We start from the raw sequence: 27,173 nt of genomic DNA, 5'->3' as shown, positions 1-27,173 counted from the left end.
AAAAGCATTTTAAACTACAAAAAATCGTACAGTTCTCTAAATTTGGATCAGTGCAGAGGAGAGGAAAAAAAAAACCCCCAAAAAAAAAAAAATAATAATAAAAAAAAAAACAAAAAACCCTGATTATACCTGAACAGGTGATGAGGATCAGTTCTGGTCTGCTTCATTTAAGGTCCAGGAGAGAACCACAGTGTAATCATTGAAATATCAGCAGGCCAGAATAACTGAAGTATACATGTACAAAATGATTCGAGACCACAGTGTGTAGATGATCCTTCAAGTCTGAGTCACTGATTAGCGGGATTTATTGGGGAGAGGAGCGTAAGTCAGCCTTACTCATAAGACTCGTGCAAAAACGTAAATGTGTGCAAAAAGCTTAAATAATATTGACTCACATCCCAAAAATAAAACTAAAGTATTCACAACAGTTCATGTGGCACAAGGCTCATTAAAATAACCATGGAAGCTGCGGGAGCAGAGTGGTCCTCTGCAGAAATCTAAACCAGACTGGTGAAACATAATCCTCCTCCCAGCAGTCAGTACGCAGCTTAGAAAACAAACAAACAAACAACATCCTGGCACCTGATACCTCACCACAGGCTTCGGGATGCATAACCACGAAGAAAACACGGCATGTGCCTGGGGATGCCCACATGGCAACATCTGTGGATAGCAGAGGTATCCTCTGAGACAGTTCAGTGCTTCAGTGTCGTTTTACCCACAGGGACAGGTGCTTTGTAGTCACCAGGCGTGGCTGCGTCACTGCTGCGCTGCAGTGTGATTGGCTGTTGCAAAATTCTGTTGCAGCATCACCAGTGAAGTACGAAGCTGCAAGGAGAACACGTACAAGACCAGATGAACACCTGCGTTAGGCTTTGAGCTAACATAACAGACTGCCTGCCCCCCCCCAAAAAAACAAATAAAAACAAAAAAAAACCAAAAACCAGACGTGTTCATATTTCTTCCAACTCTTTAGGTTTATGGAGCCTAAATGTGAATCACTCTAAAAAGCTGTGTAAATCACAAGAGTGCCATGATATTAAAACTGTTCTATATTGTGTAAGTCTGCATTTAATGGAAGGAACAAAGACAACATTTATTTACATTTCTTAATACAGGACAAGATATGTTCAAGATATCAGGCCTTCCTTGTCAGATTCTTTAATTTTATAATGCTCCACATATTTTCGACGTCTGGAGTGAGAGCAGGCAAAGAGCTGCAGTCTCTCTGCTAGAATATCTGCAGAAAGTGGTTTGCTTATATTATTTAGCAATATTGGTGCCTTCACAGATTGCCATAATTAATTACTCTTATCTCAACTCCACCACTGTATATAGCTATTTAAATGTTTGAAGTTCTCACAAATTTAAAAAAAAAAAGCATATGTTTAGTAAACATGAATCCAAATGTCAGTCTGCCATTTTTCAGGATTTTGGTGCCGTATTGTTTGCAAAGATACGGGAGAACTGCAGTCAGGCTGAAAGACAACACTAAGAAACAGATAATTGCTTTCTTTCCTTACTCGTGCCAATGCCACGATGCTCTGCACTTTAACACAAGCACATGCTTTGCAGTTTAAAACAGACCCCATCACAACAGAAACTCATTGAACTATATAAATGTCAGCTGTTAAATGTGCAGTTCAGTCTTGTCACTCAGGATTTTGAGTACGTCACTGACAGGAAAAAAGGCCTTCGTAATATGCAAAAATGAGCAAATCAAACCAAAACAGAACAAATCTAAACAAAGGAAAAATATTTACATTTGATTTTGTGATGAACTGGTCTTTTAAACAACCTACCTGTTCTAAGAGGTTAATGGAGTCCTGAAGTACATTTTTGAGTAGGCGCAGCTCCTCTGGAGACCTCAACGCTGCTCCCAGTTTGGATCCATACTCAGCAGCTAAGCTGTTAAATAACAAAAGGAGGAATTCATTCTCATGTGTAAGGTATTTTTGCTACAGAAGAACCAGAAACGGAAACGAAGTGAAGAATGTGAAAGAAGGCCACTGATGTCACTTACATAACACCAAAAATTCACAGAAGCAGACAGTTTGAACACTGAGTCATTAAAACAAGAGCTCTCTTGTGCTGTATGTGGGTTGCTTAAACGGCCAGACAAAACTGGAGGAAGACGAACCCCTTCTTCTCGTCCACCCACACTAAGACTTCTGCTTTCTGAGAGCTTGTGGCAACAGCTATTACAGGTACCATCTATGAACAGTCCTCGGTTATACGCAGGTCACAAAGAAGCAGTGGGAAGTCAACTGACCTGGCCTCGCTCCTCTCCCTCAGGCGATGCTTTGTAGTCAGATACATGCGCTGGGCCACATCCTCCATGGCCCACAGCTTAAAAAACAAGCCTAGATTCAGCATTGTCAGGATCAGCAGACTGTAAAAAAGGCAGAAGGTATTGAGTAATCTGACCAACAGAGCAGGCAGGCGGAAGTGACTAAAACTTTTTTTTTTGTAAGTCAAAACAAACAGTTATCTTTCTGTGTGTGTGTGTGTGTGTGTGTGTGTGTGTGTGTGGTAACTTACACCACACTCATCCCAGCCACTATCGTTGTGACATTCCATCGATACGGACCTTTCATATCTACAGGGCCTGAAATACAGCAGCAAACATCAACACAACAGTTTTTGACTAGCAGTCCTATGAGGATAATATTGCACTCAGAGCACGTCGCATTTGTCAAGACATTTCCTTTTAATGACAAGCAGTTTTTTGCTTGAGGTATAAAAGTTGCTGTTCTCTGAACGTGTCAAAAGATTGTACCATAACTCTACTTAAGATGACACAGTTATGACAGGTTTGAGTCTTTCCTATTCAAAGTGTACAGTAAAAAGTGTATTAAATGTCTAAGCCCACATTAAGGATTACTTGAATCCAGTTTAGGCCATTACAATGAAAATATCAACTTTAATTGTTTAATTCAAAGCCAAGCACAGTTATAATGATCCCACCACCCCATTTTCATAAACTGTAGTTTCATTATTAAAAAGGCGTCAGTACCCATGTTGCCTTCTCTGTGCTGCTCAGCGTCGTGCCTATACTGCTTTTTGGGCTTTGAATGCTCTGCCAGAGTCCGGCTGTAAGTCCGCCTCCTCCTGCGAAGCCCACCCATCTTTCCCGCCTCTCCACCTCCTTGGTTCATCTCTGCTTCCTCCTCCAGCAGTTCTGCTTCTGTGTTGTGTAATCACAGGGCAAAACCAAAAAATATATATAAATAAAAGGAAACAGGTGGGTTAACTCAGCAAAAGCAAAAGTAATCAGCATGAACGGCCTGGCCCGTTTATGGTCATGCCAAAACATCTCAACACTGTATTTTCCCAAATGTTTTTTGGCAGGTATGAGATGTGCGTATGTGTCATTTGTGGTCAGCAGTGGTTTTCTTCTTGGAACGCCGTTCATGTATGCCATTCTGCCCCCAGTCTCCTTATTGTTAAATCATAAACTCTTAACCTTAACTGAAACGAGTGAGGCCTGCTGTTCTTTTACATGATATTACAGGTTCTTGTGTGACCTGGATGAGTTGTCAATTTAAGTCAGTTAAATTGTCTTTTTTTTTTTTTTTTTTTTTTTTTTTTTTAAATAGTTTTTATCATTAACTCTGTTTCCCTGGGTCTTTTTTCTCCGTGTGTTATAAATAAATCTTTTTTGGAACCAGTACTGGTCTTATTTTGTTGTATTTATCCACGACACCTTAAAAGCCGGTCTGCAAAAATATTGTCGGACATAAACCGGTCCGTGGTGCAAAAAAAGGCCTCCGATTTAAGTTATCTAATTAACTTTGGTAGGCCAGCCCCTCCTGTGAAGGTTCACCACTGGTCCAAGTTTTCTCTATTAGTGGGTAAGGGTGGTCCACTGGAGTCCAAAGGCCTTAGAAAGGCCTTTATAATCGTTTCCAGACTGATAGATGTCTGCAACTTTGTTTCTCATCCGTTTCTTTAGATGGTGCCATGATGTGTTCTACTACTGACAAACAGGGGTGTTTAGACTTTATATTTATTGCATTAACAATAAACAACCCCCTTGTAAATGTACACAAGAGATGAAGATGCTTTCAAGCTTTAATGGTCTTAAAACAACTGATAAGAGCAACTTGATTCTGGCCATATGGCCTGCCCCTGCTTCTCCACTTATAGATGCAGCAGTAATATGATTCACTGCTGTAGAGCCCGGTGCGTGTTGGAGCCTTCGTTCATATCAGATCAGGGAAAAGAAAATCACAGGCTGAAGAAAGGAGACAGGCAAGTGCCCTCTTCTCCCTCCACAGCGTGGAGATGAGGCCGTCTACTCACCCAGATGCCGGAAATTCTCTTCTATGCCGCTCCAGGAGTTTTTGGTAATAAAGGACTTCACGAGGCCCCATGGCTGCTTCTTGTACTTTACATCGGTATACACCCTGATAACGTGACAGAGTAAAATCCAGTTAAGGAGAATAAAAGTAAAAGTCAGACTCACTGATAACATGGTTAACTACACAAATAATGTGTGATGAAGATATACTTTGCATCAAATTAAACAAAGCCTCTGCATTAGCCTTGCTTGCGCGACCCGGTGCTCAAATCAGGAACCAGTATTTAGACAAACCCGTGAAATACTGGGAGATAATGGCGTGTTCAGAAGAGACCAAATCTGAACTCTTTGGATGGCACAATACACGCCATGTTTGGAGTTCAAAAGGCACTCCATATCACCCCAAAACTAGCAGTGAAGTTTGGAAGTGGGAACATCATGGTGTGGGGCTGTTTTTCCAGCATATGGCACTGGCACGCTTCATATAATTAAAAAGGAAGGATGAACAGAAAAATGTGCAAAGACATTCTTGAGTAAAATCTGCTGCCATCTAGCAGGATGAAGACGATGAAATGAGACAGATCCAAACACACTGCCAGGGAAACTAGGTTGGTTTCAGAGAAAGAAAATACAGCTGCTAGAATGGCCTGGCCAATCACCTGACCTGAATTCAATTGAAAGGACTAGGAGGTCAGAGTTCATAGATGAGGCCAACACAACCTCCAGGATTTAAAGACTGTAAAAGAATGAGCCAAAAAAAAAAAAACCCCAATCACATTTCAGCACCTGCCAAGGAGTCACAAAATCACATCTTAGCAAGTTGCTAATGTAATGCAGGACTAACACAGAGAGGGACGACCTTTAATGCTCACATCCACAGTTAACCACCAGTTAACACCATTAATGTTCCGGGACGAAACTGGAGAATCCAGAACCCTGTGAGGTGACCATCCTAACCACCGCACTACTCCGTGCCTAAATGTAAAATGGTTATGTGCAGACAACACTGGTTTATCCACTGAGTTAGCCCAGCCCCCCCAAGCTTGAAGAAATTATAGGTCTTTGTTAAGTGACTTTAAAAAAAAAAAAAAAATGCAATCAGGTAGAGTATAAAGTCTGTAGAGATACTGACTCATAATATAAAGACATGAAAGGTGGGTGAAGGTTTTTACATGGCGCAGTATCTAATTAGGATATAACTGTGCGTTTACCACTTAATAAATGTTAAAATTGCTAGTTTTGTACAGTTTAATATGAAGTACACCTAGCTTTGTCTAAGTGTAGTGCCAAATAAACCAGACCCAGAAAAAAAGTTGACACTTTACCTTAGTCGACATTTCCTTTTAGAGTTACTCATGATGTAGTAGCGGGTTTGAGTGTAGAAGTAGTCATGATAGGGAACGTCATGTGTGTACACCTCCGAGTTTATGAGGTAATATTGACCATCCCTGGATTCTTTGTACAGCGTCTGACAGATAATAAAGTACAAATAAGCAGCCAGGCGTAGTTCAAACAACATTAACATATAAATTAATCAATTTGAGCTTGAAAGCGTCATTCATGCTGATGTAAACACACCTGGTACTCTGTAGCAGTGGAGAACTTCCCAATCAGAGGGTTGTTGATGGTTATTGTGTAGTTCAGACTCCGCTTCATGTTACCAGAAGAGTCTTTTTGCCAGGCAGTAGAGGTGATATCTGAGAACACAAAAGGCAACCTTGAATACTGTGCACACAAGAGCTTTTATTTGCTAGATCTGAATGAAAACTTCTTTTTTTTTTTTTTAAATAAAAAGCCTTACTGGTTATTTTCCGGGCATCCATAAACCTGCGCATGAAGGTGGAGTCGGTGAAGAGAATTCCAAACATATGTTTTGCACCGATGTGGAAAACCCGGTTCAAATACTGTCGACCGGACACCTGAGACAGACCAACGCGGTCCTCCACTGAGGAGAGAAAAGAGGAAGAAAGATATTAAACCACAAAAAACAAAACCACAACTTTTAAGCATGCACCAGGCCCTGAGCGGCATCTTGTCACCTTCTTCTTCGCTTTCCGAGCCGCTTTCCTCAGACATGCCGTTCTCGTTGGCGTTAAGGTCAAGAGAAAGGGAGGAGCGCTTGGAGATGCGCTCCGGGACGAGGCGGTCCAGTTGGGGAGCCGGACTGCGCCTTTGGGATGGGGTGTTACGAAAGTCCTCCTGCAAGAAGACAAGTTTTTCGTGTTTTTGTTTTCCTTTGAGGTCTGTTACCATAATTGGATCTGAGGTGCAATTATGGCTAGTTTTGTCATAATTCTTGCAAAAAAAAGATGGATATACAGTTTCAGTATTAAAAACGTGATTGCTTAAATACCAAGTTGGGAGAGTTCTGTGAGCCAATAGGGGAAGGCATTTCTTCCCCTTGAGGTGTGGAGGTGTCCAAGGGTCCATTTTCCACTTCAGGGATGCGGAGGAAAGGGGGCCGCTCTAGTCTCCCTGGACCGTCATCTCCGCCAGGCCTGGCTGTCAGGCTGCAAGCAAACAAATGGGCGACATCAGATTCTAAACATGTCATGCGGTGCGTGTGGCTGGAGATGGAGGTGTAGGTGCGTTTACCTGGTCTGCATGTTTGATTCTGCTATTATCGGTGAGCTATCCATCTCTTCATAGCTTAAGCCAAGATCAAAACCATAATGCTGTCTAACCGTCTGCCATAACTCGTGGCTGGTCAGAGACTGAAAGAGATGGGAAAAGGCAAGTCAACCATGACGTTTTGCTTGAAATGAATGACACGTGAGGTCTTTACCTACGAGATAAGCACACAGACACACAAAGGAAGAAAAAACTCCCAAACTGATCAAGCAAACCTGCTGTATTGTCACCATGGGCGACAAACTGGCTGACCTTATCTCTCTGACCTGCATAGATACTCATCTTACACTTTGGCATTAACCCTTGGCAGACAAAGGTTCAAAAGCAGACTACGTTAACAAGCTTCCATACAGTGTTAATAAGCGGGACCTTCAGTTTTTAGACACAAAACAGTGTTACACAAACAAGATCTTCACTTCAAAATAGATGTACGAGATTATTGTAGACCCGTTTATTCCACTGGAAATTTACGCGTTTTTGTCGAATGAGAACGAATTATTGTTTCACGTGAAACCCACAAAAACGTTTGAGATCCGTACACGCAGGTTTTACTTACGCGTTAAAGGACAACAATCCCACAGCTGCGAGCGTTTACTGGCTCCCAGGCAGTGATCAGTGACCTGGACGCACAGCGCACCCACATTCAGGAAGTAGACAACTCAAGCGAGTCCAAGACGCGCCGCCCAGATTTGCTCCAGTGAAAAAAGGTAAATAGAAAGCTTTTTGTACCTCCCGTTCTCTTATAAGTGAAACAGCCGCAGGAAGCTTCTTTATTTTTGTTAGAGTAAACCCTCTGACAGTTTCAACTTCAACACCAGCGAAGCGTCAAGTGCGACTGGAGGCCAGTCGTCAATGCAAATCAGCCGTCCTGGCCACACCTGCAGAGGTCAATGAACTTTTATATTCAGGTGTTTACGCTGCAGATCCTAGGAGACCCACACCCACGAGAAGAGGCTGCCATAGTGCCAAGGCAGAGGCTAAAGACCGATGACGGGAGAGTCCAAAGTTCAGCGATTAACAAATTAATCAGTGCCGATACCAAAGAGCCTTGAATGGTTCTCATCTTAAACCCTATGATAACCATGCTGGTTATTTTAGTCTCAATACCCAAAAGAAAGCTACTGCCTTAACCTGAGTGGAATTTTCCGCATTCATCTCACATTTGAATTAATTTGATCACTTTCAGGAAAAGGGAAAAAAATGGATATGACGACAATAGTTTCAATTAAAACAAACAAACAAAAAAACGTTATGACCATGTATAAAATCTAAATTAAAAGTTGGGGATTAAATGCTTCACAAATCACTTAAACGCTTAAATGAAAGAAAAATGGTATTAAAAACAAAAACACAAAACGTTTAATTTTGAATATGAATCTTGCCTTAAATCAAACCTGTTGTGCTTTTTTCTACCTTTTATATTTTTTATTATTGGGCTCTGTTAGAGTGGCTTTCCTGACGCCATAATAAATAAATTATATGTGGCCTTTATCATTTACTTTCACTGACATTTTGAGTGCTTGTACCCTTTCTTCAGCGACAGTATTGCAGCTTGCAAGTTGGGGTTTAAGAGTTGACTTGCGAGTTCATTTTGAAGGCTCTGCACTTTAGTAAACTTTGATGTCTCACCCTTAAACTTTGGAAGCAGCTCATATGCACAACATATTTCTTATTTACAGACTTTGCATGTCCAGGTTTAACACAAGTGAGATATCGTTAATTTTACTATGAAAAAAATAAAAATAAAAATCTGGACAATACAAATAAAACTGTTCTTGTTTATTCTTATTTGTTTACCTTTACTACACAGGAACACAGGAAGTGGGTAAAAGGTGAAAGCTGACTTCCAGTGGGTTTATTTCAAAAGTACATCCCTCATTTACATGCATGTTAACACATGTAAATAAAATAAAACCCTTGTGTCTGCTAGACTCGTGAACAAACACCGGTGCTGTGTGCAGATGGTTAACCCTACACGCAATAACTAAACAAGACTGATTACCTCAAAGGAAGACCGTTTGTGGCTGGGGTAGTGGAGCATGATATGTACTCTGAACTGATTAGATAAATGCTCCATAAAGTCACAGGACCACTGGTGTTTTTGGAGGAGTTGCGCACAGCAGTGCTTTTGGAAATGACTATAAATCATGAACTAGTGTTGGACATAGACACGAGTACTGTACCGATTGGGACAATGCGCTGTTGCAGGTAACAACAGGTGGGTGAAGCAGGGCCTTACCTTACCCAGCAGCGTGTTTTCCCACATGCGAGAAAATTCCCGGTAGCTTTTCTCTCTTGCTGAGAAGGAAGTGAAGAAGAACTGCGAGCGAAAATACAAAGAGAGAAACCGAATATAAGCAAATGTGTGTTTTTCATATGTTAAACCAGCTCTGAATGATTGCAGTTTGGTACCTTGTCTGTACTCGTGCAGATCTGGATGGCGTTGGGAATGAATCGAGCAGTTTTCTCTCTCGTCATATTTGTGATGTTTTTAAGTGTCAGAGTGATCTATTTGAAAATAATAATAATAATAATAGTGAAAGGTTAATGTGAATGCTTGAAGAACAAACATCAGTGTCATCTGTTCACCAATGCAAATATCTAATCAGCAAATCACATAGCAGCAACAGTAGATTTAAGCATATCTACTGAAATTCCAGTCAGGTGAGTGGGGGAGAAAGGTGATACAAATGACTTTGGTTGTTTATTCCAGATGGACTGGTCACAGTGTCAGAAACTGCTTATCTGCTGGGATTTTCTCCACATATCTATCATCGGTGAGTTTAACCTCTTGGGTACAGTGATACTGACACACTGCAACTTAAGAAAACGCCAGCAAATAGTTTACACCCTCGTCCTGCTGCTCTCCATCCTTCTCTTCAGTGTTATTACCTTTGTTCCACGAAACACATTGCTGTAGAAACAGACCCAGTTCACTGAGAGGTAAATGCGTCCCTGTAGAAGTATATCCCGCTGGAGGGCACACGGATAATCTGAGGAAAAACACAGAAGAGCGCTGAAGCAGACACGCCATGCATATAAATAAATGTCTCTGACCTGCGTTTGCCGTTTTTAGGTTTCAACTGCATTTGGAATAAAGATGAGCATTTTCACAGAGAAACTTTTTTGTGAGCAGATCCTTTTTATCATTTAAAATATTGAACTTATACAAACAAACTGGTGCTGAAATGCAGTGCTCATTAAATTGTTACAACTGTGGGTTTCTGGCTGTTGCTAAAAGCTCGAGAAATGATCATTGTTTATGTGACTGGAGGTTCCTGAGCAGCTCTAACATAATAAATGATGTGCACTGTTTACAGAAATTAAATGATGCAAAGACGCCCATAGAGAATTGAATGTCATGACACAAATAAAATAAATATTATGATGCATTTGGATATAAAGAATGGAACTGATGTACACAATGAAAGACCCAACAATGGTAGCCTTTTCAACTCACCCACTAGGAGTCTCTCGGTTTCAGGCAGCTCTTTGAACAGCTTCTTAAAGTCCTCGAGCCTCTGTTTGTAGGTTGGCACAGGAGGCTGAGGTGCCGCGAGGCACTGTGTCTGAACGTCAGAGCTCTGACAGAGGAACAGTTCACATTAATGACACGAGGACTTTAATGCAGAGCAAGAATTTGCGAAAGAAACAACAAAACGATGAGATCTGTAAAACCGAGATTTACATGTGTAGACAGGCATGATAAAATAAAGAACATCTCCAGATGATGAGCAGATTTATGAGCCTCAGAGAGGAAACAGCAATCACACCTTTGTGCTGGGAGGAAACATGGCCTCCCACAAGGGGGCAGTGAAAGATTTTCCATTTCACAGTTTATGGCACTGATGAGAGCAGCAGCAGCTTTATGTTAGTTGTATTTTTTTCTTACATCTTCATCTGAGCTCGACCTCAGGTCCGGCAGTGAGGTATCATCTGTGATGTCATCACTGCCCACTCCTGACCGGTTGGATACCTGGTCCATCTGCTCTGCTGCGCTGCTTAGAAGCAAAAGTGCATTGATATATGTGGGTTTATACATTTGGCTATGCTGTAATATGCTATGTTTAAACCATTCGTGCTTTAGCGTTATCGCTTTAAACTTTGATTAGCGGGTGTCAGGACGAGGCGGAAAGCTCTTTTTGGAGGGTTGAACTCTAATAACCTGCAAAATGTCAACAAACATCAGGTCCGCTGGGGAGGTCATTATCGCTTCAACGGAACTGGTTTGACGAGAGCTTAGTGAGGATGTGCAGGCATGCCACTGAACAGAAACCTGCACGATCTCGTGGTAAACTGGAAAGCTTACCACGAGCTTACCTTCGGTAAAAGGGCAGGTTTTGTGGCCACAAGTTAAAAGTTGACAGCAGAAAAAAAGTCAGGATTTTAAAGCAGCCTCCCCCTTTTCCCGTTCGCCGAGATAGAGATGAGAGATGGGAGCTATCTGCTGATGTGCAGCCAAGTCAAACAGCTCAAGTTGATAAAAGACTATCAAAGATCAGATACTCTGTTATCAAGCTTATGTTTACATCTCCACGTGCTCTCTAATGAGCGCACTTACCTGTCACGTAGTGGACCCAGGATTTCTGCTATGCGTGACCGAGGTTAAAATAAATAAATAAATAAAAACGCAGCCGTTTGTCCCACACAACTCCGAGGCTCTCCCGAGTTTAAAGTGCTCTTGGCACGCCTTCCTGCAGGTGCATCTTATCCGGCCCAGGGAGCATTCCTTAAGGGAGTTGTCATCTCATTGGTGGTGACGCTCATTGGGCTTCACTCAATTACTTAAATCTTCAAAAAAGGCCCCTCCCTCCTTTTATTTTAGTAATCCTCCAGATGAAAGGTTGATTTCAATTATAGCCATTTGACTGAGTAGCGCATTGTGATTTTTTTTAAGTATTTCATATATACCTGTTTACTGTTCCTCAGCCAATCACAAGGCAGCAGCGTAATATATTTACACATGTAGACATGCCCAGGATGATCTGAGTATCAGAATAGAGAAGCAAGGTTATTTACGTGACTGTAAACGTGGCAGTCCTTTTGGTCTGACTATTTCAGAAACTGCTGATTTTCCAGCCCAACTCTCTCTAGTTTACAGAAAATATTCTAAAAAGAGAAAATATCCAAGTAAAAATGTTTTGTTAATGCCAAAGGCAAGAAGAAAATGGCCAGACTGCTTTGAGGTGACAGACAGGTGACCGTAACTTTACAAAACCACTGTTACACTCAAGGTTTGCAGAAGAACATCTCTAAGCACACACGTGTGAAACCTTGAAGCAGATGGGTTACAGCAGCAGGAGACCACACATGGTGCAGGTCTTGTCAGCTGAGAGCAGGAAACTGAAGCTGCAATTTACATTTTCATCAAAATTGGATGATAGAAGACTGAAAAAAAATGTTTCCTTGTCTGATGAGTCTTGATTTGCGCTGCGACATTTGGATGGTAAGATCAGACTTGAGCATAAACAGCATGAAAGGATGTATCCCATCATGCCTTGGCTCAATCATTCAGGGTGCTGCTGCTGGTGTAATAGTGTGGGGGCTATTTTCTTGGCACACTTTTGACCCCTTAGTGTCAATTGAGCATGATTTAAGACAACAGCCTACCTGAGTATCATTGCTGACCGTGTCCATCCCATTATGATCAGTGTACCCATCTTCTTACTGCTGCTTCCAGCAGGATAACACACCATGTCTCAAAGCTGAAATCATTACAAACTGCTACCTTGAACTTGACAATGAACTCACTTTTACGCTTTATACTTTTTTGACTTTGAGGTACAACTTATGCTACTTATTTAAATTATTTTTATGTTGTGTTTAACTTGATATTTAACTGCTAAATTCACATGAGATTAAGACTATTTTATATTAGATTACAAGCACTAAGATTCAGCTGTTGCTTTTAACCAGTAGTAATTAAGGTAGTTAAAATGTTACGCAAATCGATCCTGAGGTCAGGAGACTACACAGTATGTGTGATATGTGGGGAAACCAGTTTGACAGCTCCAGCAGTATCATCAGAAACAATGAAGTCAAACAGGCGACGTCACCACAATGACTGTTTTTTTTCTCATGTTTTAATTCTTTGGGAGTAACATGATGAAAGCACTGGACAGCAGAGCGTTGGACTCTTACACATTCACACAGCAAAGTACACAGCACTGCACAGCGTGAAACACAACCATAAAAACAAAAAGAAACAAAGCCTTTACGTCAAAATGCTGGCAATAAATAGACTGATCTCATTAAATTTATATTCAATACTCTTCTGTACAGATGGTCTGTGAATTACAATACATCAACTGAACAATCCTCTTCAGGAAGAGCAACACAACACATAGGATTCATGTAAACAGAGAAAGGAATTACCAAGGTGAAGGGATCCCTGTTTCATACACACATCTAATTCACATACACGCACACATGATCGATGACCATGCAGAGGATCCAGAGTGTGCCGATACGAGGCAACGAGTAATAATGAATACAGTACATCTTTCTCTTTTCCCTCCACATGAAATTTCACATGCACACACTCTCACACGGTGACTCACAGAGGAGCACAATTGAGTACAGATAGTTTAGGGATACATGGAGGTGGAATGTGATTCTGCAGTGGAGGGGTCTGAGATGAAAACTCGAAAGATTGTGACTGGTGGGCGCCTATTCCTCCAAGGTACGGAAGGCGTTCTGCATGTCCTCCACCAGCTGTGCATACTCGGCCTTGATCTTGGCTTCACCATCCTTAACCGGGTCCTACACGGAAATAAACAGGAATAAAGTGTCAAAGCTCGAAAAGAAAACGATCTGTGTTGGCTTATTTAATCCAACAGGTAGAAACAGGTTCTAAGTTAACTTTTGACTTCTTGAAATCTTGCTGCTTAAAAACTAACACAGAAGAAAAAAAAAACAACTTCTAAACCAAAAAAAAACAAAACCAAAAAAACAGATGATGGAAGAACAGAAGAAACATACGGTGGCTTTTGCATGTACACCTGAACACACCTTGAATTTCATCGAGCTGATCTTGTAGAGGATTTCTCCCATGTGCTCCCTGATTATGGCCCAGGTGATTTTGTTGTCGCTCTGAGCTGTGGTTTCCACCGCGTGCCGTGCCATGTCATAGAAAGCTATCATGTTGGAGAGAATGCCCACTGTCTTGTAGAAAGGACAGAACCTGAGGAGATTGACAGCAGAGTCAGGAAAAAAAGGAGCTAACTGTAGATTAGGTCAAGAAACGGGGGAACTTATGATTTATAAAGAGTAGCTCTAGGGCCAGACTTACTGCTTTGCAGCAGCACAACCTGGGTTTCGCCGTTTGTTTGTGCAAACTGATTTACTAATGTTTATGAAATGCAATTTACAGCTAATACTGTGATACCACTATTGCAATGATATTTAACGCAGAAAAAAAAAGCATCGTATTTTTTGGACCTGGACACTATTTTGGCCCCGTTTAGTAAATATGCTGTTATTAATCTAATGATCTCCACACAGAAATTACCCAGCAGTGAATCATCATTTTTTTCAAAATCTGAGCCAGTAACATCAGTTAACCCCTTAGCAGTCCTACAAATTTACAATTAGTCCCCTAAACCATCCAATGTACCGTGGGCGGTACGTCCGACTGCTAACAGGTTAAGGTTCAAGTCATGTAGGCTATAAATGTTACCTGTCATAAGGAGTGTAACCGTTCTGCTGCAGGAAGTCATCTTTGATCAGTTTGGCCACTTCCAGTGTGATTTTATCTGTTTCTGCCAGTGAAGCCTGTCAGAGATAATTACACCTTAATTTATTCATGTGAAAAGACTTCAATGAATTTCTGAAACACGCCAAAATGGAACCAGTGAACAAATTTTTTTTAGGATCTGTTTCTGGCTTTGTCTCTGTGGTAAATTACCTTTCCGACAAGCTGCACAATCTCTGCCAGGTCCTCTTCCTCCTGCAGAATCTCCTTCGCCTTGGTACGCAAAGGTACAAATTCAGGGAAGTGCTTGTCGTAATATTCATCCAGGGCGCGGGTGTATTTGCTGTAGCTGATGAGCCAGTTGACGGATGGGAAGTGCTTCCTCTGAGCCAGCTTCTTATCCAAACCCCAGAACACCTAAGAGGGGAAAAAAATGGGGGAAATAATAAAGCACATCTGATTTTATAAAGCTCATCCAGTCAGCGTGGGATCAGAAGGTCATCCTTTACCTGAACAATACCAAGTGTGGCTGAGGTAACAGGATCAGAGAAGTCACCACCAGGGGGCGATACACTGGAAAAAAGCACAAACATTTTCATTAAATTGCTGTATTCAACTTTCTGTTGCCTCTCAAAAAAAGATGTGCAGAGTAATGTCTCCCTCTACTGATGCAAAGCTGTACTCACGCGCCTACAATACTGACGCTGCCTTCCCTCTCTGGGTTGCCCAGGCACTTCACTCTTCCGGCACGCTCATAAAAGGAGGCGAGTCGGGCACCCAGATACGCAGGATAACCACTGTCTGTGGGCAGATGCAGGAAATAGCTTTTTATGCTGTGCCAAGTACCACTCGGCTTTTATTTTACCAAAGACCGACGCACCAAAGCACACCAGCTCCACTCTAATGAAATTCGAAGCTGTCAGCTGTTTTCATACAGTCACAAACAACACAAAATGGTTTAATTCATACTTATGGGTCAATATTTGTTCTATCTATATAAAGTCAAATGAAGATAAGAGAATGGCATATATGCTATATGGAGTGCTATTTATATAGTGCACTCATACATACATTCATGAGGTACTTTATTCTATAAACGTTAAGTATTCCATCTACCTCACATCGACGGGCAATTTATAACTACTAATTAATTTAGCATGCATGTCTTTATACTCCTGGAGGACGCAGAGAGAACCCATGTAGGTAATGGGAGAACGTGTTAACTCTATACAGTAGGGCCCTAGCCAGACTCAAACCAGAATCTTCTTGTTGTGAAGCAACAGTGCTAACCACTGCACCACCGTGCTGCAAAAGTAAACTTACATTTTCAATTGTTGCTGTTTTTCTATCAACCAGAAATACACTGCAGAAGCTTGAGAAGGCCTTTTGTTCAACGGGCAGCTTGTTTCAGTTGCTCTGTTGTTTTTATTTAAATGGCTGTGCTTTTAAAAGTGAAAATATGCAGACAGGGTCCATGTACGAAAATAAAGCAAGCGTACTGTTCCTGTTACTCCCATGTATATCTTTAGAAAACCTGATATGATTGTGATGAATCTTTTGAACATTTCTCACAAGCCCCTCCTGCTGTTGCGTAGCTTAGGTGAAAATTGGACTAAATCCACCCTCAAAAGACTGACTGTAACCAGCTAAATCTGTGTTACAATAATTAGGAGATCCTTGAATATTTTCTTCCCCATATTAGACCCTAACATTGCGCCCTAAAATTTTAAAAAGCTCTGCTCACATGAGACTTCAAACTTACCAGCAGGCATCTCAGCTAGACGTCCAGAAATCTCCCTGAGAGCCTCAGCCCAACGGGAGGTGGAGTCGGCCATCATGCTCACGTTGTACCCCATGTCTCTGAAGTACTCAGACAGAGTGATTCCTGCCAAAATAAACTGAGTTAGAAGGCACAGCACATGTGAGCCAATTAAAAAGAATCACACGAGGACAGTGAGTGAGCAATCCCTTAAGAGTGAGTGTTCTTCATTATAAGAGGATCGCACAGTTAGGGTGAGAGATAAAAAGTACTTTAGGGTACTGTTAACAGTCACCTGTGTAGATGGAGGCTTCTCTGGCAGCTACGGGCATGTTGGAGGTGTTGGCCACCAGCGCTGTTCTCTTCATGATGCTCTCCGTCTTTCCATCCACCTCCATCGTCAGCTGTCGCCCAAACAACACTGTCAGTTACCTCTGAACAATAGTTTACTTAGAAAGGGGTGCCAGTACACTGCCACTTACTTCAGGGAAGTCTCTCAATACTTCTGACATCTCATTTCCACGCTCCCCACAGCCTACGTAGATGATGACATCACTGTTGGAGTATTTGGACAGGGACTGGGAGATGACAGTCTTTCCACAGCCAAAGGCTCCTGGGATAGCTGTGGTTCCTCCTTGCACACATCTTCAAACCATGAAGAGAAGAGATTAGGAAAACCTTTCTGAAACAAAAAAATCATCAAGGGTAAAAGGTCTGAGGGAGAATTTGAGACTCACGGGAAAAGGGCGTCCAGCACTCTCTGTCCGGTCAGCAGCGGGTGATTGGCGGGCAGCTTCTCTGTGACAGGCCGCACTTGTCTGACAGGCCACACCTGCACCATGGTGAACTTCTCCTTCACGCCTTCAAACTCCAGCTCCATCACCACATCCTGACACAGAAACACACGCGACATCAGCACAAATCAACGCCTCACAAGCTGCTCGTAAATTACAACCGCAGCTGAAGACATGTCAGACTCACAGTGATATCATAGTTTCCAGGCGGAGCCACGTAGGTCACGGTGCCTCTGTTTTTAGGAGGCAACATGATCTTGTGCTTAATGAGGGAGTTCTCGTACACCATACCGTAGATGTCGCCGCCTGTGATGTGACTGCCAACCTAATAGAGTGAAAAGAGATGTACAGTAAATCTAATTCACCCGACATCTCAGACTTTTCAAGAAGAAGTCTCTACAAACTCCTACCCGCAGACTCTTGCTGGGAGAAAAATCCCACTTGAGGTCTCGGTTGAGGGCTCCAATATTTACACCTCTGGGAATGTAGATGCTTTGTGTGAGGTCATTAATGTCCTTCAGAGGTCGTTGGATACCATCAAAGATCGAGCCCATGATTCCTGGACCCAGCTCGACTGAAAGAGGTTTCCCAGTGCGGAGCACAGGATCGCCCACAGACACACCAGCTGAATTCAAGCTCAGAAAAATCATCAGGGTTTGGGTGAATTAGTTACCACCTGAGGACTAAGATAACCCCAGTTTGATTATTTTATAAGCAGCAAGGTGTTCAATAGTCTTGAACTCCCCCCCTCATTTCTTTATATTTTAGCTGGTAAGTGGGAAATGGACGCGTTTTTGTGTTTTTGTGACAGGCTTCTAGTAACAACGCTTCTAAGCTGTGTGTCATGTATAAACAAAAAAAGTTACGTGCCTTTTTTTAAGCTTGAATGAGTCAACAAACAAAAATACATTCCTTTGAAAATAGTCAGTTACAAGGGCTAGATTGAAGAGTCCTTGTCCTTTGAAAGACCTTCGGAAAACACGGAGAACTCAAGGCTTGCTCAAGACTGCTTTAAAAAATACAAAATCGTTTTGGTTTCTACACAGAAATGGAATGTCTGTTATATCCAGATTCACACGCTCTCATTAGGAATTTACGGCTGTGACTTAATCCATCCAGTTACATAAAAGATTATTTTTTATAGTAAAGGGTACAGTAGCTTTTTCCAAATTAATTGACTACGTCCTTAAATACGGTCAGTGATGACCCCAAAACAATCTGGGTAAAAGACACAGGATGCCTTTGAAATGCTTGAGCATCATTATCCTTACCACCAGTTAGGGATGGAAGTATACTGACAATTAGATAGTAAATACAGCAGTAGCTTAGTTACACTGATGCTATTAATACTGTCCTAAACAATGTCACCTGCAGCTCTATCAAACTTGCTGCAAGAAGCATAACAAATGATGCACCCACTTTAGTGAATGTACCACAAATCCAGGGTGGAAGAAAGAGACTGAGTAGCATGAAATGGAGAAATCCTGCAACCAAACCCTATCTGACTGTATATATGGACATCTTCTTCTTGTTTCAGGATCAACTTTTATAATATCCCATAACAGCAGCGTAATAAAATAAGGATACATGTCTCTTCATAGACCTGGATGGTGGCCATGTCTCCCTCCAGCCTGATAATCTCTCCCACCAGCTCGCTGTGGCCGACACGGACCAGCTCATACATGGCTGCTCCTGCCATGGCCGTCGCTGTCACCACTAGAAGCACAGATGAGATGTAATCATAAGAGTGGTTGCTTTTTGTTTGACTGAAATGAATTTCACTGTTTGTTGTAAAAGCAAAGTTGTTATGCCTTTGTAGGATAAAATAATGCTCACAAAACCTTATTATTGTGACCAAGACTGAGAAATACAGATGTGGTTAAATGTGTTTGTGTCATTACACCTCCTCAGTTTTTTCTGGAAAGTGGTAATAATGTGTTAAATATGAAGGAGGAGTTTCATAAGGAGTATGTGGTGACCGACCTGGTCCAGAGACTCCATGAACGTATCCAAACTGGCTCTCCCTCTCCTCATCCCTGATCTTGGGCAGCTTGGACATGTCCATCTTCACGTTTATTAGTCAGACTGGAAGAAAAGAAACATAAGCAGCTGTTACTGACAACAACTTCCCTTTTTGTGACAAATTTAAAATGACAAATTAGTTCATTTTCAGCATAAAGCCCCTACGAGAGTTCAATTCAATTTTACTTATATAGCACCAAATCACAACAACAGTTGCCTCAAGGCAATTTATACTGTAACCTAAAGACTCTGCAATAATAAAGAGAAACCCCCAACAATCCTATGACCCCCTATGAGCAAGCACTTTGGCAACAGCGGGAAGGAAAAACTCCCTTTTAACAGGAAGAAACCTCCAGCAGAACCAGCCTCAGGGAGAGCACCCCGGTTACCATCTGAGGACAAAGATAATCCGCGTTTGATTATTTTTATAAGTATCAATTTGAAACTTCTCATTTTCAAGTTATTGCATTCACAAAGTTAGGTGCCCATGGTGCCCGCCCAGCAGCAAGTAAATGGGAATTCAGCTGGGAAGTATTTTTCCAGGTCAGTCGAACCCTTATTTAACCACGTAAAAAGAAACGTTCATGTTTAGAGTGACTGGATGGGTAAAACCAAAACCTTATGAGGAAATAGGAGAGGTAAAAAGAAATACTGAAAGTTAAAAGAACACCAGCACACATCTGAAAACATTTCAACGTAATTACTAGTGAAACGGTGACCACCGGTGCTGAAAGTTCAAAGGCGGTAATTACAAAAGCCACCTTTAATGTGCTGATTCAAAAACTCACAGCAGCTCTCAAAAAATGTTTCGTTTTTCTTATAACACATAGACATTCTGTGTATTCAAATGAATTTGAATACCTCTGTGATGAACTGGCAACTTGTACAGGCTGAGTGGGTAAGCAAATGGATATATGAATGTGGACTTTTGACCAGAATTGGACAAATTTATATTCTCATTATGAGTTCATTTAAATGTTTTCCTGGCATTATGCTGACTACTCTATATTGTCTCCCCCTGTAATAACCATGGAAACCTTGAAGAATGCACAGCATCACTGCTCAGGGCTCCTTGTGTTGCTGCAGTCTCAGCATCAGAGGCAGAAGTAGGCCACCTCACCAGCCAGTCCACTGGCCTACTACAGTCAGTCAGTGTGGCACATCCGGCTAACATTAGTGGGGGATCCCACTGCATCCTCTTTTTTTTTTTCATTTCATATGAAGAATAGGGTGCATCTTTCCCACATCAGGCTGTTCCTTTTTCTGCTATATTTATACCTCACAACTCAGCCACATGCAGCTGTAACACAAGCACAAGCTGCCATGAGTCGTGACACAGACCCATCCTCACAAAGTGCTGCCTGCAGATGCTCTGCACACATTCAAGATCAGCTTTATCTGCTAGATAATATATTCATTACTTGCAGTTACATCAAGAAAATATGCCTATATTGTGGATTTCTTTTTCTGCCCCCCCACCTTTCTTTCCATCTTTCTACATCTATGTCCTTTATTGCCTTTCCTACTGATGCACGGATCTTCCTGCTCACGCTAGGCTGCTTGGCCATCTGTGCTGGAAGAAAGCAGCTCCACCTATTGATTAAAGCAAGAACTGCAAGAGAGATATACATAGGAAGGCTTCACTGCTCAAAAACACCAGACTAAATTTACTGGTTTTAACTGGATAATACTGGTATCATCCAGGGAGCTCACCTGGAAAACCTGTTAGTGTACCAGAGGCAAGCCTCTGCCCATTTGATTAATAACATCACAATAAATAACAAAAGAATTACACATAAAACATCAAATATGTCTTCTTTTAAAGCAGCACAATAATATTTATTTGAATAATTAACTTCTGTATGTAATAAACCCACAGAGTAGCACTTTTTCATAACTTCCAGATACAACAGCTATGGAAAAAGTATTCTACATGACACCAAGTCATATGATCCTGGCACATGACTGGCTGCCCTCAGATGATGAGTCTCTTTAAGGAAGTGGAACACCAGCATGGTGAAAAACTGGGAAGTCAAAATCATAACTGTCTATGTGGAAACTCTGGAGATTTTCTCCCACCTGACTGCAGTACTTCACATATTAACCTCCTAAGACCCGAACTCTTACACGGCATGCATATTTAATTTCTCTTTGATATTTGGGCATATTGGGGCGCGATGAATGTAAAAACAAAGAATTACCAGATTTTTTTTAAACCTTATTTTTGTTTTTAAGAAAAATAAGAGCCACATATGAGGATATTCGTTTAGAATTTTGATAAAACAGTAGCTGTATAATGTCCTTGTAAGTGGATATCAGGCCCTCGTAGAGCAAAATTTCGTATTTTGGTCTAAATAGCCCAAAATGTGATGTCCACATATGTGGACGCCAGGTCCTAGGAGGTTAAAGACAATTTACCACAGCATTAATATACTAATGTGGGCAACAATTGACGGCAAGCCTCCTGTTGGGACCAAATGTTACACCGATAAAACAGCTTATCAGACAGCAATTGAGGAGTCTGTAGTGAGTTTAACCCGAGTGTCCCTTCTGACCTGTATGAGATGTTGTCTGGGTAAAAACAGGCTCGGTAATATTACATGTAAGTGAGGTGATTCTGCAAAGCATCCTGACATGCAGATGTTAAGTGAAAGTCCCATGGACGCAGGTAACGCTGCTGATCGAGTGCACAATATTCGAAACTATAAACTAGCCAGTTGTTTAGCCACAACAGGAAGAGTCTGAAATCCGGATAATAAAGCCGGAAAAAATAATGTTTGTAATTTCCACTCGGCCATATTTTGTCCTTACGTTAACAACAAGGTTAGCTAGCTGTGTGTGTGATTAGGTGTTGTGAAAACGATAGCAAGACTGGTTTGTCGGCCTGGGTGGAAAAAATGCTGTCTCTACTATTCTGCTGCATAGGGATTGCTAAACGGTTTCACTGTACACACGCATCCAAATATACTTCGTAATATTAAAACGACGTTAAAATGAAAAACGGGATATTTACCGTGTGGCTGTGAAGTGTCCGTTTACTGTCTTGGTTCGAGAGAGGAACGCTGGCTGCTGCGGAGCGTGACAGCGAGATCAGCTGACTTCATTCACTCACCGCTTGCTTTTACTGCGGGCTAGCGGCAACTGGCGCCATTTTGGATCCTCCCCTGGACTACCGGAAAGATCTCTAACTGGTGGATATTTGTGGTCATTTAACCTACTTAGCATAAAGCACGACTCCGAGCTCATAGCTTCTCATATTGTTGTTGTAAACCCTTGTGTTAAATTATGTTTTCACCTTTGTGGTAAATTGGTTTTATGGGAGACTACGTAAACTTTTAAGTACACCTTATGTGAGCGAGCGTAAACCCACAGTGATGTAAGTTCTGCAACGATAAACAACCTATCTACATTACATAGATCATAATGAGCCACGGCAGCTTATCTCTCATGTTGTTTGATATCTTTTCAGCAACGGTTGAGCCAAAATGGAGGTGCTTTCACAACTCCCGGTTTATCTTTCGGGTGGTTTAGGAGTAAACGATGAAAATGTAATTTTGATAAAATACATTTATTTAAATATGTATACATACCCCCAGTTTGTTTGTTTGTTTGTTTTTTTTATTTTTTTTATTTTTTTATTGGGGGGTGTATTTATTGGGGTAGTTTCTCCAAACTACAAATTTACAGAACTACAGGGCTCATGGGTTTTTCTTTCGCTTTCGTTGTGTAACAGAAAATCTCAGCATCCATATGACCAACACTGTATTACATATATAAACTAATTTCGGATTTCCTTTTTTATGAGTAGATAAATATAAAAAATAATTTCAGTAATATATTTAGAAAACTAAAACGGTAGATTTCATCGAGTAGTAGTAATCCAGTTCTGGGGCGAAGACATAGGCGCTTTTCCCCAAAAAATATAATGCTTGCTTTCGGAGGTCAGACAAATGCATTTCACACGCCTCAATGTCACACCAGAAGTAAGGTCCCCTTAAATAATGCGAGACGAATACGAGCCCTATATAATTAGGACTGAGAACCAGGATGTTTTCAACACATAAACCGTTATTTAAATGTCTTAATTTGGCTGGAAAAGAGCCTGAGAGTCCAAATCCAGGTCAAAAAGTCTCATATCTAACATTAGAGGCGCGTGTGCGCATGCGGAGGTCAGGGTTGACAGTCCGTCTCCACACAGTCGTGGAAGGAGTGTGGCGGCTAAGCTAACTGCAACCATCGTAACTAGCTACATGTGGAGGGTAAAACGGGAGGCATCCCCGACCCCAACTCTTTCCAGTTTCTCACCTTTTACCCGAAACAACTTCAGAGTTCATACTCTTCGAAAATAAGGGATATCATCTCTTTAAAATGAAAGGGTGAGTGTGAACTTTTGGGTCACGAATACGTAGCTTAGCACAAGTAAAGTTTTTCATGTCTGTTTTTTTCCTACAGGAGGAGGCGGGGAGGTGACGGCGAGGCTAGCTAGCTTGCGAAACGACTTTTATTTAGGTTCATGGCCACTATATAAAGGACAGCACCGTCACTGAAGTGGTGCTGTCTTAGTTGTTGTCGTTAACTTTAGCCGCTTGTCGGTTTGTGTAGGTCGCGTACAAGCTAAGCTAACTAGCTCGCTGCTAGTGGAGAGCTGAGTCAGTAAAGCCAGTTTAGCTAAGCTAATCATAGCTCTGATTATTTTTGGTATTTGCCGCGAACCTCAGCTACCTGCACAGAGTCATACCAGTTTTGTCGAAAGTCTTAGACGCAGCTATCTCACGTTGGGCAAAAAAGTTACCATTTTAATGTCACACATGACAGCAACTTTAGCTTTTGTGCCAGCTGACTCAGTGTAACTTGATCTGCCAAAGTAACACACTATCAATGATGCTTCTGGACATTTCTGAATAAATTCTCTTATTCCACGAGGGCAATAAAGGCTGAAGTGTATTAATTGTATACTTAGGGTTTCACCGATCTCATTGTACATGCTTAAGGACAACACACGTGACCTCCACCAGTTCTTGGATGTGTAGTCGTCCTATAAATACCACAGTGAACCTCTCACTGAGGCGAGTGGACTGCTACGTGTGGGTCATTTACTAGTTACACAAATCCAGCCATGTCCCCTGGTCATCCTATAGATATTTAAAGGAGAATATTAATCAATTTTGATGGTAGAAAAGTTTCATTTTTAAGTAAAGAGTTATAAAAAGCACAAGCTGCAGGTGTTGTTTAAATTTATTTCTAAGCGCGGCATTCGTCCAAAGAATTACTGTTAGTAGTAGATTATGTAAATGTATGTGTGTGATTATGAGGGGACATGTTGATTTAAGCTATACAAGAGTTGATAACAGGTTCAGTTCAGCAGTGTTATAGCTTTTGGGACGAAATCACGCAGTTCATGAGAGATGATTTAATCAGTACTCAAAGTAGACAACTATCTGCGTAATTCATCTTTGAGCTTTGATAGTCAAAGTGTAATTCATCTTTGAGCTTTGATAGTAAAAGTGTTTACTCAAATATTGAGTGTATAGACTGAAAGAACTGTGCTTATAAACAAATATAAAGGATAGAAGGCTTGTAAGATGTCAGTTTATTAGTCTTTATTGTATTTTGGTTCATATAATGTTAAATGAAATGGTTTACCTGTTGTCAGCCATTTGACCGTTTTGCTCTTGTTCCAGTAGCCGGATCGAGCTGGGGGACGTTACGCCCCACAACATTAAGCAGCTGAAACGCCTCAACCAGGTCATCTTCCCCGTCAGCTACAACGACAAGTTTTACAAAGATGTGCTGGAAGTTGGAGAGCTTGCAAAGCTAGGTAAGACATCACAATACTTACACCTAGACAACTTCAGTTAGGGTGACACCTGATTATGACTGTATGTGATGACATTGATGCGTTAAAGAGGAAAGCGACTGGTGGAATTCAGTTTGCATGCACTTTAACAGCTTGATTTTCAGTCATGGCAAATGAAATGTAGAAATGTGGCTTTTAGAGGTATTTGATCTTTCAGCATCATGTTTTGTTTTGGTTTTTTGCAGCGTACTTCAATGACATTGCAGTGGGTGCTGTGTGCTGCAGAGTGGACCACTCTCAGAACCAGAAGAGACTGTACATCATGACACTTGGCTGTCTAGCACCCTACCGTAGACTTGGAATTGGTAAGTAGTAGTAGATTGTTTCTGTTATTGATTCCTGAAGAAGAAACTTTTTTTTTCTTCCCCACTATCATTAATTATCCTTATGTGTGATTCAGATGAATAGAAGCTCTACTGTCATTAGTTTGATAACGGAAGTTACAATAATAATACATTTTATTTGAGGGCACCTTTCAAAAAGCCAAGGTCACCTTACAAAAGAACAAAATTAATAAAAGGAGCAATTGTCATCCTCTATGAGATGTATGATAGACTAGACTGTTTGATACTGTTTCTTGAAAGTTATGAGGACCTCAAGAAGAGGCTGTTGTGCAATTGGTGATTTTGTTTTTACCTTTACGCCAGGTACAAAGATGCTTAATCATGTGCTAAACATCTGCGAGAAGGATGGAACTTTTGATAATATTTACCTGTGAGTGTTTGCAGAATTTGCATGAAAACTTATCTGCATACAAGAATTATTTTTGGCTGATTTTCCAGATGAGCTGCCTGTTAATGCATTTGTATTTTCCCACTCTACAGTCATGTGCAGATCAGCAATGAGTCGGCCATTGACTTTTACCAGAAGTTTGGCTTTGAGATTATTGAGACAAAGAAGAACTACTACAAGAGGATAGAGCCTGCAGATGCCCATGTGTTGCAAAAGAGCCTGCGCAGTCCTTGTGCACTGCCCAGTGGAGAGCTTCAGAAGTCAGAGTAGGGGCACAGCGTTCGGAAAAGGCACTAATGTGGCCGCCTCCACAGAAACAGAACTGTGACAAATGCCCCAGGATTCAACACTTTCTTCAAAGGACGCTAAAAAGAGAAAACAAATTTCAAGCATAAAAGTTGCTGCATTTATTTCACAAGGGGGTCCCCTGTTGTTGTTGTTTTTTTTCTTTTTTTTTCAAATTCTCTTCATACTGTTAATTGACAATGACAAAAAGCTAAGCATCCTATAGTGCTCCTGTTGACAAAGTTACCAACTTCTGACAGTTGACATGGTGGAGGGGGAAAGATTTGGTGTTTTCAAATCACATTGTTGTTTTTTTGTTTGTTTTTTTTGTTTTGTTTTTTAAATGCGGTTATTAAAGCTGGAGGGGACATATCTATGCTGTTGATCAAAGGAAATCAGTTGGTTTGGAAAAGTAAAGGGAAAAAGTGCTTGAAAGACCATCCCCCGACACAAATGCAGTCCCAGGTGGTCAGCTTGGAGTGATACTTGAGATATGTGGAACAGACAAAGCTCTATTCCTGCACCACCTGAATCTTTGGACTCATGAGAAATGAGTCTGACCGGTTTGTTGTGTCCGGGGGGGGGCAGAAATGCGTCCCCTCAGTACAGGAGAAAGGGGAAAAGCTTGACGGTTTTGTGGCAGTGGGAAGATGCGTTCAGTACCTTTTAATTTTTAAATATTTCCAGGCTGTTATTTAAATCCCCCTTCAACTAGTCTGTTATTTTTATTTTTCACACTGAGATGGCAAATGGTTCAGAGGTTCTCCTGGGTTTATCACAAAGAGTGAAAATATAAAGGAACGAGAGAACCAAACAAATGTATTGAATGTGTTATGAATAACATCAGATCGATTTGGATTTGGGCATTATTTTCAGTAGTATGGTGGAGGTGTTTGTGGATGCTTGTTTCTAAATATATACAAGTGTTTTGAGACATACCTTAAACACCTTTGGCACCTTATGTAGCCATCTTATGACATTGGTCTTCTCAAACTTCCTGCCACAGTGAGCTTCAGTGATTACACACACTTTCAGCTGAAAGTTTTGGAGTTTTGCTATGATCTCTTAACAGTGTATTACCCAGAGGAAGCTCTGAC

At 41.3% G+C, this 27,173-nt stretch overlaps 3 protein-coding genes across 5 annotated transcripts; 1 reads left to right on the top strand and 2 right to left on the bottom strand.

Moving 5' to 3' along the window:
• Positions 1 to 221: 221 nt before the first annotated feature.
• Positions 222 to 11,603, bottom strand: gramd1c (GRAM domain containing 1c). Its single transcript, XM_005722661.1, has 18 exons — positions 11,496 to 11,603; positions 10,827 to 10,935; positions 10,395 to 10,518; positions 9,827 to 9,927; positions 9,347 to 9,442; positions 9,174 to 9,254; positions 6,899 to 7,017; positions 6,657 to 6,813; positions 6,343 to 6,502; positions 6,105 to 6,248; positions 5,882 to 6,000; positions 5,629 to 5,771; positions 4,306 to 4,409; positions 3,017 to 3,187; positions 2,542 to 2,608; positions 2,273 to 2,392; positions 1,803 to 1,908; positions 222 to 828 (listed from the first exon to the last, which is right to left on the bottom strand). The coding sequence occupies exons 2-18, from the start codon at positions 10,917 to 10,919 to the stop codon at positions 760 to 762; spliced, it is 1,974 nt and encodes a 657-aa protein (XP_005722718.1). The 5' UTR covers positions 10,920 to 10,935; positions 11,496 to 11,603; the 3' UTR covers positions 222 to 759.
• Positions 11,604 to 12,997: 1,394 nt separating this feature from the next.
• Positions 12,998 to 22,378, bottom strand: atp6v1ab (ATPase H+ transporting V1 subunit Ab). Its single transcript, XM_005722657.2, has 15 exons — positions 22,216 to 22,378; positions 19,164 to 19,265; positions 18,768 to 18,896; positions 17,591 to 17,805; positions 17,368 to 17,505; positions 17,124 to 17,275; positions 16,869 to 17,031; positions 16,682 to 16,790; positions 16,390 to 16,512; positions 15,314 to 15,428; positions 15,137 to 15,200; positions 14,841 to 15,044; positions 14,613 to 14,707; positions 13,946 to 14,117; positions 12,998 to 13,696 (listed from the first exon to the last, which is right to left on the bottom strand). The coding sequence occupies exons 2-15, from the start codon at positions 19,243 to 19,245 to the stop codon at positions 13,604 to 13,606; spliced, it is 1,854 nt and encodes a 617-aa protein (XP_005722714.1). The 5' UTR covers positions 19,246 to 19,265; positions 22,216 to 22,378; the 3' UTR covers positions 12,998 to 13,603.
• A 917-nt stretch (positions 22,379 to 23,295) lies between these two features.
• Positions 23,296 to 26,209, top strand: naa50 (N-alpha-acetyltransferase 50, NatE catalytic subunit). Of its 3 annotated transcripts, none has more exons than XM_005722660.2 (5): positions 23,296 to 23,578; positions 24,887 to 25,020; positions 25,245 to 25,364; positions 25,707 to 25,773; positions 25,884 to 26,209. In XM_005722660.2, the coding sequence occupies exons 1-5, from the start codon at positions 23,571 to 23,573 to the stop codon at positions 26,059 to 26,061; spliced, it is 507 nt and encodes a 168-aa protein (XP_005722717.1). In that variant the 5' UTR covers positions 23,296 to 23,570; the 3' UTR covers positions 26,062 to 26,209. The 3 variants fall into 3 exon arrangements, with proteins under 3 accessions (XP_005722717.1, XP_005722716.1, XP_005722715.1); XM_005722659.2 differs by having other exon boundaries at positions 23,297 to 23,578; positions 24,884 to 25,020; XM_005722658.2 differs by lacking the exon at positions 23,296 to 23,578 and adding an exon at positions 23,826 to 24,286.
• Positions 26,210 to 27,173: the final 964 nt, after the last annotated feature.

This window comes from Pundamilia nyererei, unplaced genomic scaffold, assembly GCF_000239375.1.
Source record: "Pundamilia nyererei isolate P.nyererei 1_Seehausen unplaced genomic scaffold, PunNye1.0 scaffold00007, whole genome shotgun sequence".
NCBI classification, from domain to species: domain Eukaryota; kingdom Metazoa; phylum Chordata; class Actinopteri; order Cichliformes; family Cichlidae; genus Pundamilia; species Pundamilia nyererei.
The sequence above is the reverse complement of the archived record's forward strand: the minus strand, read 5'-3'. Positions and strand labels throughout refer to the sequence as shown.

What these genes read in the sequence shown, in the direction of transcription:
- gramd1c (XM_005722661.1), bottom strand. Translation starts at nt 10,919, where the DNA reads ATGGACCAGGTATCCAACCGGTCAGGAGTGGGCAGTGATGACATCACA. An exon ending in AACCGAGAGACTCCTAGTGG is followed by an intron (nt 9,928 to 10,394) that starts GTGAGTTGAAAA and finishes GTTTTTCCTCAG; the next exon opens with ATTATCCGTGTGCCCTCCAG. An exon ending in CCATTAACCTCTTAGAACAG is followed by an intron (nt 829 to 1,802) that starts GTAGGTTGTTTA and finishes TTCTCCTTGCAG; the next exon opens with CTTCGTACTTCACTGGTGAT.
- atp6v1ab (XM_005722657.2), bottom strand. Translation starts at nt 19,245, where the DNA reads ATGGACATGTCCAAGCTGCCCAAGATCAGGGATGAGGAGAGGGAGAGC. An exon ending in TCATGGAGTCTCTGGACCAG is followed by an intron (nt 18,897 to 19,163) that starts GTCGGTCACCAC and finishes CTGTGCTTCTAG; the next exon opens with TGGTGACAGCGACGGCCATG. An exon ending in CTGGAAACTATGATATCACT is followed by an intron (nt 17,276 to 17,367) that starts GTGAGTCTGACA and finishes TTTCTGTGTCAG; the next exon opens with GATGTGGTGATGGAGCTGGA.
- naa50 (XM_005722658.2), top strand. Translation starts at nt 24,225, where the DNA reads ATGTGTAGTCGTCCTATAAATACCACAGTGAACCTCTCACTGAGGCGA. An exon ending in TGGAGAGCTTGCAAAGCTAG is followed by an intron (nt 25,021 to 25,244) that starts GTAAGACATCAC and finishes GGTTTTTTGCAG; the next exon opens with CGTACTTCAATGACATTGCA. An exon ending in ACTTTTGATAATATTTACCT is followed by an intron (nt 25,774 to 25,883) that starts GTGAGTGTTTGC and finishes CCCACTCTACAG; the next exon opens with TCATGTGCAGATCAGCAATG.